The 14,013-nt window shown below is 43.3% G+C and overlaps 1 protein-coding gene across 10 annotated transcripts in view; it reads left to right on the forward strand.

Annotated features, from left to right (window-relative positions):
- The window catches only part of ptprsa (protein tyrosine phosphatase receptor type Sa), a 198,195-nt gene that overhangs the window by 79,609 nt on the left and 104,573 nt on the right, over positions 1-14,013 (forward strand). For all 10 annotated transcript variants that reach the window (XM_078108268.1, XM_040185255.2, XM_078108270.1 and 7 more), the window contains 2 exons: positions 10,409-10,554; positions 11,816-11,957. In XM_078108268.1, the coding sequence (XP_077964394.1) occupies positions 10,409-10,554; positions 11,816-11,957 (288 nt within the window). The remainder of the gene's footprint in view (positions 1-10,408; positions 10,555-11,815; positions 11,958-14,013) is intronic.

Raw genomic sequence — 14,013 nt, forward strand, 5'->3', positions numbered from 1 at the left:
TCAAGACGCCAACAAGCCTTGCTAGCGTCGCGCGCTTCTCAGCACGTCTCATGTGTTGCCCCTTTTGAGGTCCATCGTTCGTATCTGACGGACGGGTTGGAATATCACTCAAAGGTGGAGGATGGCAAGTAAATAAAGCGTTGGCACACCAGTGTACCTTCTACCAAGGTTCTTCAGCTGCTTTTTGATGTTGTCCTTTTGCGTTTGCCTTTGGTGAGCATGTACGAGCCTGTAAGGCATGTTTCAATTTTTGATGTCTTATCTTGGAAAGGGGGGGGAATCTTCATCCACCAAAAGGTATGCTGTTTGTGTTATTCTCACTAGAACATCAAGAGGTTGAGCTTGCAAGAGTAACCACCAGTCTTGCGCAATATTGTTTGTATGGTACTGAAGCTGTTGAATAGATTTTATTCCGTGATGCAGATCAGCACCAGGCCGGCATTTTAAAATCATGGATGTCTCCAAACAGTAGAACATTAAATCACGATTCCCATCTGTATACGTTGTCCGTTGTAAACTTCCCACGTTAGTAACAGAGGAGCGTCTCTTATCCCGCCCTGTCAACTCCTGCTTAGGATTTGTTCTGCACCATTTCTCTGTTAAGATGGGCTTAGAGCAGCATTAAAGAAACAAAGCAAGAGGAGGCTCTGCAGAGAAATGGAACAAGAGTGATGGCGAAGTGGGGAAGCTCTCCCTTGGGTTTCATTGTTTGTAGATCCTTCTCGCGCGTGTGTGCGCGCATGTAGGTGTGTTTGTTAGAACTATCCATGAATGTCTGTAGATCAGTGTCTATAGGAGTGGTTCAGTGTCAAGTTTATGCAACGAGTAAATGTGTGCAAATTCCCCCGAGTGTTTTTTTGCCTGTGTGTTTTTGTTTCGTAGAAGAGACTGAGCTATGACCTTGTCTCATTTCGATTGCATCTAATCTTATTATCCCCCTTGTTTCTGTCAGTGGAACTCTGAAAAAGTCACAATAATTGGGTAGAGGCGGCTGGATACACTAGTTCTAATTCATGTGTCTTCATATAGCAGTTAAATAACAAGTGAATTTTAATGAGTGCCTTCCGTAAGAGGGACAGGTACATTCTTTATGTCCATACAAATTAGCAAAACACGAGAAGTTACTGTATATTTGAATTGGAACGATTGCAAAAACTGCAAAATCATAATGAAATTAGTAAGATATAAGCAGAGACAAAAAAAATGGCTTAAAATGGCCCTCGGTGGCTGTGACAGCTTAGGCATACTCCTCCACCGTCTTTTTGCGGTAACCAAACTTTTGTGGAGGTTCAGTCATGCAGTCATTTTTCTGTTGTAGGTCATTGACGAGGTGAATGCATTCTTCTTCCTAATCCCACTCTTTTCTTTTGTCATGAGTTTCTGATACTCGGTGAGTCTATTCTCTCCAGATATTTCGACGAGGACTTGATTTTTCTCATGTTGCACCAGAGCTGTCGGCTCTTGATTGCATGGTGCTTTGAGTGTCTGCTAGTATAATTTCAGTATCTTTCTGAAAACATCTGCAATTGCACTCAGACAGATGTCAAACAGTTGTCTTTGTTCCCTTCCTTTTTGCCTTCTCTGTCTCGCTGAGAGTGAGACTGATATTCCCAAAAATGAAAGCGAAGGTGCAAAAGCTCCGTATCTGAACGTGTTGCACATGAAGGCAGTTTGCTGCATGTTCTTCTCCTTCAGGATGTTTTCTTTTTTCCTCCACTTGAAATGTTTCATGGACTCTGTTTGCTCACTCTCGTTTAAATGCCATTCAGTGCAGTCGGCTTCATCTTTGATGGAGATTACCTCCCACTCCTCTCTCTCTCACACGTACACACACACACACACTCACACACATACAAATACACTAACAGCAGGGCACTCTCCCCATCTGTCAGTAGCTGCCAGTCTTTCTCTGCTCCGCCTGTGGATATGTTCCCCGTTTTTTATCAAGCTCCACCAAGCCTCTATCTCCTAGTAGCTCGTTTCTTCGCCTTTTTCTCGCCCTTTAAAAAAAAAGGTGTCCTCTCCCCTCCTGTTCACCAATTTCTTTCTTTTTTGTTGCTCTTTTAGTCTTTCCCATGCACACACACACACACACTCTCACATCCCGCTGGTGCAGTTGTCCAATTACCCACCAGGTGGACCGAGGGGCCTGGGGGGGAGGGGACAAAGATACAGACCCCCCACTTTGTAGCAACGCTTTCTCCTTCTCACACTCATGCAGACACCCACACACAGTGGATGCCAACCTTTTTCAGAAAGAAACGCCAGCTGAAAACATGATGTCATCCCTGGCGCGCACTCTCTCTCTCTCTCTGCCCCACCATCCTCCATTTCAACACAATAAATCAGTCAGAAGGAGACATTTTAATCAAAAGAGATAGAAAGATGTCACGATAAATCCTGCTAACTCAAACCTTAATAATGCTTTGTTGCCCGTGTGTGTGTGTCTACGTTCGTCTGCATAATTGCATGACATTTGTACGCAGTAGAAGCTACGCATTTGTACAAGTGTTACTAAATGGCCATGATTTCATTGAGTAAGAAAACCTCCATCGTATTTGTGTTAATGTGTAATATTTGTATATTTTTTAGGGACAGAGTTGACATGGAATGCAGTTTCCTGCATTTAAAACAGTGCACACAGGGAAAATAAATATTTACTTATATAATTCTCACGGTGTGTGCACATGTAGAGTGCACAGACAGACAGGCAGGCAGGCAGGCAGGTAAACTTTTTGTACTGCAAGACATTACTGGCCAGCATTCTTTCTGGCTTTGTACCTCACTGTCATTTCTTCCTTCTTTCTTTTGGCCTTTCTGAGGTCTCAACAGTAGCATTCTTGGCAAAGTACTTCTAATAGTAATTGGCCAGAACCCACAGTGATGGGGTGAGGGTGTTCAATTATTTATATTCGTTTGAAGCTGCCAATTTGAAAAAAAGAAATGAAACCCTTAGTGGAGCCGTTATTTTCTTGTTGTTGTTCCCCGCGTCTCTCTGTTCCTCTCTCCTTTCTCCTTGTTCCTCTCCATTCCTCTCTCGTCCTCCCTCACTTGTATACTTCCCCATTCAAATGCTGTTTGCCCACACTGTCAAGTAAATTCTCTCAAATGGGATATGCTGTTGTAAGTTAGGCCCCATACGTTACTCTATACCCTGTTCTTGTCCATCAGTCGTCTTCTATACAGTTCATCCTTAGGGGCTCGCGGGGGCTCTAGTCATCCGGGGGAGGGGAGGGGTTCACCCTGGACTGGTCCACAATCCATCTCAGGGCTGACGTGGAGACAAACAACCATTCACACACCTGTATGCAATTTAGAGTCACCAGTTGACCCTAAACCCCCCACAGCATGTGTTTGGGGCCGTGGGAGGAAGCCAGAGTACCCGGGGAGAATCCACGCAGACACGGGCGAGGACATGCAAACATCAAGGTGCAGGCATCAATCGGTGCCTCAAGTACCTTCCGAACGTTCTTGTTGGTTGATTTTCTCAGTTCTCTGATGTTTTCTCTGACATGTTTATCATACAAGAGAACTGAGTGGTGTTTACAAGAAAAGTAACGTTATTTACAGCACTTTATTGAAATATAGCACCAGTAAGGCACAGTTTTTGGCAGCGCGATGGTTCAAATAGCTGCCCTTCCGACTTGCAGCCACATCATGGGTGATCTTCTTCTTTTTGCCATCATTTCTTCTTTTCATTTTTTTCAGTAGGGTGCCCCAAAAGTTTCAGCAATGTTATATGAGCTCAGTTCATGATAGAATAATACGAGTGATTGACATGCATGAAAGGCACTATTGCTCTATTTTTCTCTTTTCTTCCAGCATTTTAAAAAAGCTTTTAAAATGGTAATGCCTTCAAGGCTTTGATGAGGAGGAGTTTAGATCATCAAAGGTTTTGGAAACCCCTCTCAAAGAAAGATATTTCCTGATATTATTATTTCCTTTGCTTTTTGGGCCAATGATTTTTCATGCTTTATTTTTCCAACTGCACAGGTGGGTACTTTCCTTGTATGTACCTTTTACGTGGATTTAAATATATGAAGGGCACTTATCTTTATTCTTGCTTCATTTTCAGCAGAGAGTTAGTTGACTTTTTGGTGCCTCTATTTTGTTTATTCCTTTCCTTTGTTTTGATCTCACCTATAACACATTTGGCAATTGAAGGTTTTTATCTTCATTTAAAGTGCCAACAAGTGTAAATTGTCTCAAGTGAGTTTCTAAATGACACAAAATTGTTCCCTTTACACCTCCTCTGTGTGCTTTGAAATCAGACACACACTTAAGCTTAATTTCCCTTCTCTCTCCCTGAAGAATTGAGCCTATTTATTTCCAATAGGTGGAGGGATACTTAGTGTGTTTCAATTTCTTCTTAAGCCTTTTAAAAAACAAGGGTTTCAATGGGACCAATTTGTGAATATTACGAGTTTGCCAGTCTTTTTAGAAATGCAGCTTTACTGTGCCAGCAATGTGTTCGGGCGAAATGTTTCACCTCTGGGTACTAATACTCCAGATCTTATTTTATACAGGGTTTTCCACATCCTGCCACAAGTCCCTCATGGACGGCAAAGCAAAACCTTGAGTGCAGTCGACGTAGAATGCACAATGTATGATGCAATGGGAGAGGGTTTGCACAAAAACAAGTCGTTGCGTGTATAACTGAGAGATGGAATTTTCTCAAGTGAATAGATTTACTAATGAAGTCACAATATATACATATTTTTCTTGGCAGTGAAAATAAATTGCTTTGCGAATTGTCTTGAAAAATGTGGGGATGATCTAAAGTGATGCCTTTCCAACTGTTTGAAGTTGATGTTTCTTTAAATAAATGATAAAAAAATACTAATTTTGTAATTGTTAAAAGGAAACAATTATTGTAGGACACTGTTTAATACAAGAGGGACAATTTTCCACTGTGGGAACTGCTTGGACAGCCATGGTCGCAAAAACTCTTCATTATGTCCCTGACTGCTTGGCACCCCATGCAGCACCACAAGCAAATCCCAATTAGCCTTTCTTCCTTTTATTTTAATTGGAAAAGCAACTGTTTCATTAAAACAATCTTGCACTTCCAAACTAAGGGTTAAACCGCAATGTAGCCTGACCTAAACATACCCTGTGGAACATGGCTACAGCTGGAATGAATTTACCAGTTTTGAATTGACTGTTTTTTGATTCCCTGCCGGCAACAGCCGTGTTTTTGGCATGTCCGATCCGAAGGAGGGATCGGAGGGGTGGCCCTCCCCCCCTTTGACTCACTGATGAACTCATGCGTTTTGGTGGTCAAATGTCTCTTTCCTCAAATTTGGCAGAAACGTTGACTTGAACTCCACGTTGAACTGATATGGAGGTCAAAGCTCCTTTTGGACAGACATGGATTTAAACTGCAACATGACTGGTTGGCAGAGCTATTCAACAGTGGGATGCACATTTTAGTTGGGACAGCAGTGCATGTATGCTTATCAAGCAAAGCTGTTTCAGATATTCACATCTCCCCATCAGAAATGTTCCCATCAAATATTGGCGAAAGACCGACCGAGTTCTTTCCTCTCCTTTCTCTCTCCCTGGCCAGGTTGAGGTTTTTTCCAGGAGTGTGCTCGTCCATGTTGGCAGTGATTGCGTGTGCAAACCTCCAGACAAGACAAAGCATGACAGCTTTAGAGTAAAGGCTTGGTTTCCATGGTTATGGGGCTTGCTCAGGCTGGCTCCGAGAATTGGTCCTGATTGATTGGGCTTCGTCGCTTGAAGGGTGTGTGCGATCTACAGAGACCAAATGATCAAATCGTTTGTACACGTATTGGTGTGTGTTCTGTTTGATGCATCAACGTAGGCACACATTTGGTTAAATCATCATCTCCATCTCTATCTGGATGTCATCTATCCCCCCCTCTATCCCTCCATGAGTATATTTGTGTGTGTGTGTGTGTGTGTGTGTGTGTGCTGATAAAGGCTTCTAGGGTTTTAAGTCAGGTCCAGGACTGATAGACTGGCAGCTCTAGCTGCTTGGCGGCGTGCTGAGTCTTTAGGATAGCTTTTAGGCGGATACTGCAAGCTGGGTAAATCTCCACCCCTCAGAGATCCGTCAGCAACATCTCTTGGCTCTGCTAGTCCGTTTGACTTTGGTCTGTTACCGATAAACAATGAAGTCAGAAAGTTTAGAAATTACTCAGTAATCATACCAAATCAATACAAAATATCCAAAGTTCCAGTAAGACTTATTGGATAATAAAAAAAAAAGGGCTGAATCATGTCGGGATGCCAAATTGCTGCCCTCATTGGTTGTTCCCAGAAGCAGTCAGTGTTCACAATGCCACTGTGTGTGTGTGTGTGTGTGTGTGTTTCTGTGTGTGTGTGTCATGTGTCTCCTGTTGGACTAATATGAAAATAAATTTAATCTTAGCCAGGATTATTGAGTAAATCAACTGTAAATCAGTAACGCAACGTCATTCATGTTTCTCATCCCCATTTAGTAAACATACTGGAAAATACCAAAGCTTGTACTACACATAGGCAGTCAAAGGTACTTTTTGCTTCCATACAACTATTGTATTTATACAATTAAATTGATATAATATCTGCATCATAAACCTGACCACACCCTCTTCCCAGACTGCCACATCAGTGGCAGAAGAAAGTCGAAGTAGTTTGCTTTTAGTGTCCCCCCTAATAGTACCAAACATTCTGTTCAGACATTGCTGGAGAAAAGGTCTCTACGTCATGTGAAAGACATCCATTTGTAGCAAGATGTATAGTGCCTTTACCCAATTCTCTGCCTTTCCCCGCAAATCACTAAATGGCTGTGCACCATTTTGTCTTCCACTTTACTAATTCAGCAGATAATGGCTCCTATTTATGACCCAAGAAGCTTTTCTGCGTCAATTACTGTATTAGTCATAAAACCAGCTACCTCCACCCTCTTATACCCCCACTACCAAACGACAACAAAAAGGAAGTGCACATGGAGCCGTGTCATATTCACATACCCACCTCCCACTTTCCACCACTCTATAATCACAGGGCCGTTGTATTCTGTGTTATCAGGTCCAACAGAGGTGGTGGACAGTAGCGGGTGGTAGCTGTATTAGCTTAACAACCGTCTGTGGGCCCAGCGTGAGTCTTTTTCTCCTCTTGCTAGCCGCTTTTGTTTGCCTGGATCTGTTCTATTCTCTGGGCTTTGTGAAGATAGCAAGGCCCCCACTGCTGGTTATTTCCGCTCTGCCCATGTTCCCCCTGCCAGGCAGATAAAGATGGTTCTTGTGTGGTTATCTGGGCAGTGCTGGACATCAGTCTGTCTGAGGGAAGCTTGGGGAATAGAGCGATATGTTGGTACCCAAGGACAAATGGCCACTGCAGGAGCAAAGTCCTTTCAATGTCGTCTATGGCAACATAACGCACGCTGGTTGATGGATTAAATAGGTGTCTGAACTCTGTACCCTAGGTAAATACAGGTACACATCAGTGGATATTCTAAAGTATGTTTTATAGTCATAGAGAATAGAACTATATTTAAGGATTTTATTTTAGACTTCCTAAATATTTTAACCCATTAGAACCAAAGATGCCTGCCGAATAAAGGGGCTGACTGTGGCAAAATATTCGGTGCCATCACCCATTGTTTGTACTCTAATCCTAATGCCACTCAACCTTTTCCGGCCTGCAATTACTGAATGCATTTCAAGGTTTAAATTTCTGAAAAATGAAAGCCGATGTCAACCGTTGCCAGAAGCGCAAAGGCACACAGCGGATAAAAATAAAAAATGGTTAATTATGCTCATCATAATTCACACAATCACACTGCACACTGCATGCCCGTAATAATTACACTAGTAGACATTCATGGGACGGCTGACTAAAAACAAAGGAATGCATTTGAAAAAGCACATCAGTGGTCAAGTGTGTGAAAGGGAGACCGTAGACCTGAAACTATAATCATGTGTAATTCCATGGCTCCCAGGTTTTTGCCAGTTTTAAAGTCTTTTGACAACAAAAATAACCCATGACAGCGGCGTCACGTGAATGGGTCAAAGTAGGCTGAATGACTGCTTCAGTTTTAAGTGCTGCCTCGGTTGGTTGCCATGGTGGATATTTTCAACTGCACTTTTTTAGACATGTTCAGTTTTCAAAAGAATCCAGAATGCCATTCAACAACATTTAAAAACTATTATTATTAGGTTAATAGGTGTTATTAGGTGTGGCTTTAGGCCGTGTATGTGGTTCTAGTGAATCAGACTCGCTGAGAGTACATTGTCACTGGACATATTGTACAGAGATGACAGGACGTTGTGTATAGTTCAAGGGAAAGTAAAGGTAATCAGTACCAGCCACCTTTCAAACTGCATTCTGACAGTATGTATGAAGAATCACAAAATAAGAGGTTAGCATTTTAAAAGTTTCTGATACATGATTTGTATTCTGCACTTTCCGTTCTAACCTCCCTCTTTTGTAGTCCCCGTACCTCCTGTTCCCTCCACTCCTGCTATTTTCACTGACCTCCCACCACCTCTTGCCCTCCTCTTTTCAGACATTCTTTTCTGGTAGCTCCTTCGCTTTTATTAAATCTATTATTATTATTATTATTAAATCTTCCTGAGGTAATGTTGAAAACTACATTCAGCACATTATGAGGAAATCCTGAATCTATCAAGAGTGAAATTCAGTCATGTCACTTCTGACATGCGGGCCAGCGCATTCATTGTACTGAACATCTCTCTCATGTGGTAAAGCAGGAGGGAGAAGGCGACTGGTCGAAAATGTCAAACGGTCCAAGGGAAAACTAATCACACAGCACTGGCCTTCAGCAGAACCACTGCCACAGGGCTGCTCTGTGTGAATCCCTTTTCTGTCTCGACAGAGGGCGCTTTGTGGGAGGAGGTCAACTGCAGAGGAGAAGTGTTGTGCGGTTCAAGAATGGCAATTGAGATGTAAAAAAAAGTAGGGCTGTCAATAGTCAAAAATAAATAAATAAATTCATCTCAAATTTGAAATTCATTTAATCGCGATTAATTGCGATCTTACACTGGTAAGTGGGGGCAGAAATACATTTTGGTATTTGTTAAAAAATTGTATTTTACTGAAATGTTTCTAACCAGCAACAGTTAAACAAAGTTGATGTATTCTGGTTTAGTATTTGCTTTAGGGATGTTTGTGCCTACTACTTGGGGGCGTCCAGATGAACTTTGCATGCCGCGCCTCTTCTTTCCTGAAGCAGTACACTCGTCCTCCTTTTCATTTCCCTTGTCCTACACTATTTCTCTCTGCCTCGTTCTCTCTAAATATCCACTCCCCATCTCTCCTTGCTCAATAATGAATGCAGAAACTCTCCTTTATATGTGTTTAGTAGTGCCTCGAGACTGGTGTCGGCCTATGGTTCCTTAATTATTAATTTGACGTTATGCGGTAGCTGTTTGATCGTCCTCTCATATCTGTATGATTCCAATTCAACGAGTTTCCCAGGAGTATCGTTTTTTTTCTCCCTCTCTAATTCTAGCGGGCTTGTTGTTTTGAAGCATCTGCAACCAAGACATGAGCAAAATATCTGCACCAAAATTGCTTATTTGTTTGATGGACAGGCTGAACAAAGTCTCTTAGTTCAACGCCTGCAAATATTTGGGGGGAAGGGGGGAATTAAACCATTGCATGTGGGATTTGTTTCAATTCCAAACAGAAAAAGTGGTCTCACACTGTTAAAATAACATCGAATAAAGCAAAACCTCCCTTTTCTTAGGGCTTGCTACCGCGCTGATGATATCCAGACCTACGTTCTCTATGACAACATTTTCACGCTACTAATTATCCGCACCATGGAACACGATCGACGGAGTCATGATTTACACACAGAACTTTTTAGCACTGAAACTGGTGTGTTAAATGAGGAAATTCACATTTCTTTTATTCAATGCAAGTTGATTTAGGGTGTGATGTAAGATCATCTTTGCTGCAGTGGTTAAAGAGGATGCCTTTTCTCAACAAAGAAAAAGAGAACCAGTGCGAAACCTTTTTAGATGTCGATAGATCACAATGGATATATCGGTGATGAGGTAACAGTTTGTTTGTTTGTCTGAATCTATGTATATCTTTTTATTTTGTGTCATTCCCAAGCTGAGCCTGGCTGTGTCTCATTACTTACCAACAACTTTACCCGACTGTGCGTGTGGGTACGTGATGCTGAGTGAATGAGTGAGTGAAAATGCACGGGAGGTCGGAGAGAAGAAAGTGTGGGATTGTGTGACATTACAGAGACGCCTAACTGTGTGTTTAGAAAACAAGCTTTAGGCCCTAAAGGTAATCCCACTTATCCAGCGCTGCCTCAACAGGAAACAAGGCAGCGGCATATTGTCTCTCGGCATCTGCTAACGTCTTTCTCTCTTTCCTCTCTCTTGTTCTCGATCCCCCCGTCCTCGTCTTCCCTAAGCACCGCCGCGGTTCACCAAAGTTCCCGTCGACCAGATTGGCGTCTCAGGGGGCGTGGTCTCCTTTGTGTGCCAGGCGACGGGCGACCCCAAGCCGAGGGTGAGCTGGAACAAGAAAGGCAAGAAGGTCAACTCCCAGCGTATAGAGGTAAGCCCGGGAGCCCTGCTGCGTGACTCTACGCTGTCCTGCACCACCTTACTGAAATGTCACGCAACACAGATTTTTTCATATTTATTTGCCAAAATGTATTTTTTTTTAATGCCGCCACACACCACTTTCACATCACAAGTACAGTCTCTTATTGCAGTTGGGTTGGAAAACAATGTTTCTGTTTCTTCACCAACATTTCACCCAGACAGCTCCACAATTAGCTGCAGTAACGCGACGTGCCCGGCCATTCCTACCTCTCTGTCGTCTTTGCACTTGACTGACTTTGTCTCCGTTGTCCCTTTCTTGTTTTGGAGCAATGCTTATTTTTCTGCATACCGCCCTTGTCTATGCGAACCGTCCTATGTGTGCGTTATTCATGATGTTTGTTGTTCAAGTCCTCGGCAGGCGCCCCAGATGGCATCTGTAAAAGTCTTGATTGATGCTCAGTTTCTCTTAATTAAAAAAGTTGCTTTTGTTAACGTCGGCAGCGCACACAGAGACAGACGTGCACACGCAGCAGCATGAAGACAACCACAAGGGAGGGGGTTAAAAAAGCAACAAAAAAGAAATGACAACATCAACAGGGTACTGCAGCAGCATCTCAACAGAGGACAGGTTTTGTTTGTACGAACCCTTCTCCCGCATGCTTAGTGGGGAAACAAAGCCAAGGGCGTGAAGGAGCCGCCAGATCGGACACTTCTCTCCCTCTGTTTAGCTAAAATAAAAAACATTTGAAAGGAGGTTTTGAAGCAGTTATGATTTTTCTCCCCCCTGTTCTTCGCTCTCGACAGCTGCTATGCCTTAGATCGATGGTGCCGTGCTCTGCAGTGTTTTGAGCCTAATTAGTGGCTCAGCCCTGAGATGTGCAGCAGCGGAGCAGCAGGACGGCTCAAGACTTGGGCTTGTTTCTCAAAGTCGTGCTTTGCTCAGATTTCTCAGTACTGAGCCCTTCGTTGGGACGGTGTAAGCTCCTCTCAGGAACGATCGATTATGGGAGGAAAGGTCCTCTGGGAGACAAGCGGACCGTCTTCTTTAACAGTCCCTCCGACTAAAATCAGAAGGCAGTCAGGGGTAGTGCTTTGCTCAAGGGGCACTACGGCAGTGATTGCCCTACCAAGGGTATCAGTATGTAACTCACCCAGTAGGTTTTCTTTGGTTTTGGGTAAAGCTCAACCCTAACCCTGCTAGCAATTTATTCACACACCAAGTCACGCTTAGAAATCTCTAACCCACCCGTGTTGATGACTCTGCCCCACAGACCATCGAGTTTGACGAGGGTGCCGGCGCCGTACTCAGAATCCAGCCTCTCCGAGCACCTCGTGACGAGAACATCTATGAATGCGTTGCGGAGAACAGCGAGGCAGAGGTCACTATTAACGCCAAGCTGTCCATCATCCGAGGTGAGTCCTGCATTTGGAAACAGAGTGCGGAGGGGTAACTACAGGACGAATCATCAGAGTGGACGTCCGTGAGCTCCTCTAGTTTTTTGTGATGACATCTTGTCTTTGGGTTTTTGTAAAGCACCTGCCAGCGTGAGGGCTGTTCTTTCCTTTGAGTTGCTCTACTCAAGCATGTGCCTGGTAAGCCTTTTTGGCTTTAGCTGTGAACGCTGGTCAGCTGGGTCTTACATTGCAGACAAGACTCCTACTTCTTATTAGATGTTTACTTATTAAACATACAAATGTTGACTTCTTGTGTAAAGCTATAGCGATACACGCTTTAACATACTAACACTACTATATAAGCTTAAGCTTTTACTTTGTCACTAGAGAAGCTTAGGGAATACATGTGAAAAATTGGATAGTGAACCCTTCAGGCTCTTGTGCAGATGCGTGTTATGGCCTAAAATAGACTCGTAATCATGCTGTGAAAGCTGTTTATCAGGGATCCATCAACTGTCCATTCATTAAAGAGGTGAACCTGCATTTGCTCATTATGAAAGCCCACTAGATCCCTGAATGGAAACAGCGGTGGACGGATGTGTTCGAAGACACATTGTCACACGTAAACAGATGTACCATAACTGCTAAACCTTCTATCATTGATTTGCTCCTATAGCTGCTAGTTCACATGTGTTTAGATTCAGAAAATATACCACACCATTTGTTTAGCCCTAGATGTCCCTAAGAGGACATCTTGGACAGTATTGTAAGCGAGGAAGCATGTGGTTGCATAGTCGTGCTTTCCTCTGTATCGTTCTACCTGTTTCTGTCTTATATTGACTCACACAAAAACACACACAAAAACACACACAACGCCTTCTCTTCTGTTCTCTCCTGCCGCCATCTGCCATATTTCCAGTACTGGATGAAGCGGAGCTATTGCTGGCTGTCTGGCAGCACACAAGCTAGGCCTTCTTGGCTTTCGAATCCACAGGCAGTGTGGTGGGGTGGGGTGTTGGACCAGGGATAGGAAGCCTGGCCCAACATCCTGGGTTAGTTATTGTTAGCAACAACCCCCCCCCCCCCCTCAATGGCAGCATGCTGTTGGTTGCTAAAGGGTACAAGTGCCTCAGGTGCCCTTCAAAACTCTTTGTACAGTTTGGATTGTGGTAATTAGAATTATAGTTTACATGTGCCTCCCCCTTTGTGACTGTAGTACTCTTGAGGTTTGGTGCTGTATCTATAGACCTTTGATGCTGATGAACTCACAGTCCGCCGGTTCTTGGATCTTTCAATCGGAAATTTCCTTGTAGGCTCATGTGTGTAGGTTTTGTATGGAGGAACAACAACTAGTAGGAATCACACTCTTAGCCTTCCAAAAAATAATGACATTCAATCATGCTAATTAAACATATGCTATTAACGGTCTAAACCCGACTTTTTGCGGTACTGTGAAAAACATGTCCGGAAGTTCTTTTGCCACATACAGACAGGCTTGAATCAGGAAGTTGAAAACCAGGAGACCTAATTGCAAACTACAAGCCAAGGCATGTGCACGTCAGTGTGTGCAGTTGTGTTAAAACACCAAAGGACAAACCCAAGGCGGTCCACAGGAGCCGGAGGAAAATGAAAAATTATTGGAATCAACTCAGCAAGGTTTCCTCTAGAGCCCCAGAAGAAGACGGCATCTCTCAGACCCAGGCAAGACCCGGCAGTGAAGGAAGGATGAGAGTGTGATGATGGAGGTGGAAGGTGCGAGACGAGCAGCAGAGGTGTCGTCTTCGTTTTCCATGTTTAATGAGGTCGGGTCCCCCTGTTTGAACCTGTTTGAAAGGAGATCAGAAATGATAAAGAGAGAAAAATAGAAAATGTGGAAGAAGAGAGTTATAATTTCATTTATATAAAACACTGAGATTTGTGGATGGAAAAAGGTGTTTAGGGCAAAGGGAAAATGGGTAAAAAGTGAGAAAATAAATGAGAATGAATGCAGCGAGGACACGATAGCAGAGATGAAAGTGGAGCAAAACCAGAGGGAAAATTGGGGGGGATGAGAAACGTTGGCCAAAGATGAAGG

This window comes from Gasterosteus aculeatus, chromosome 8, assembly GCF_964276395.1.
Source record: "Gasterosteus aculeatus chromosome 8, fGasAcu3.hap1.1, whole genome shotgun sequence".
Lineage (NCBI taxonomy): Eukaryota > Metazoa > Chordata > Actinopteri > Perciformes > Gasterosteidae > Gasterosteus > Gasterosteus aculeatus.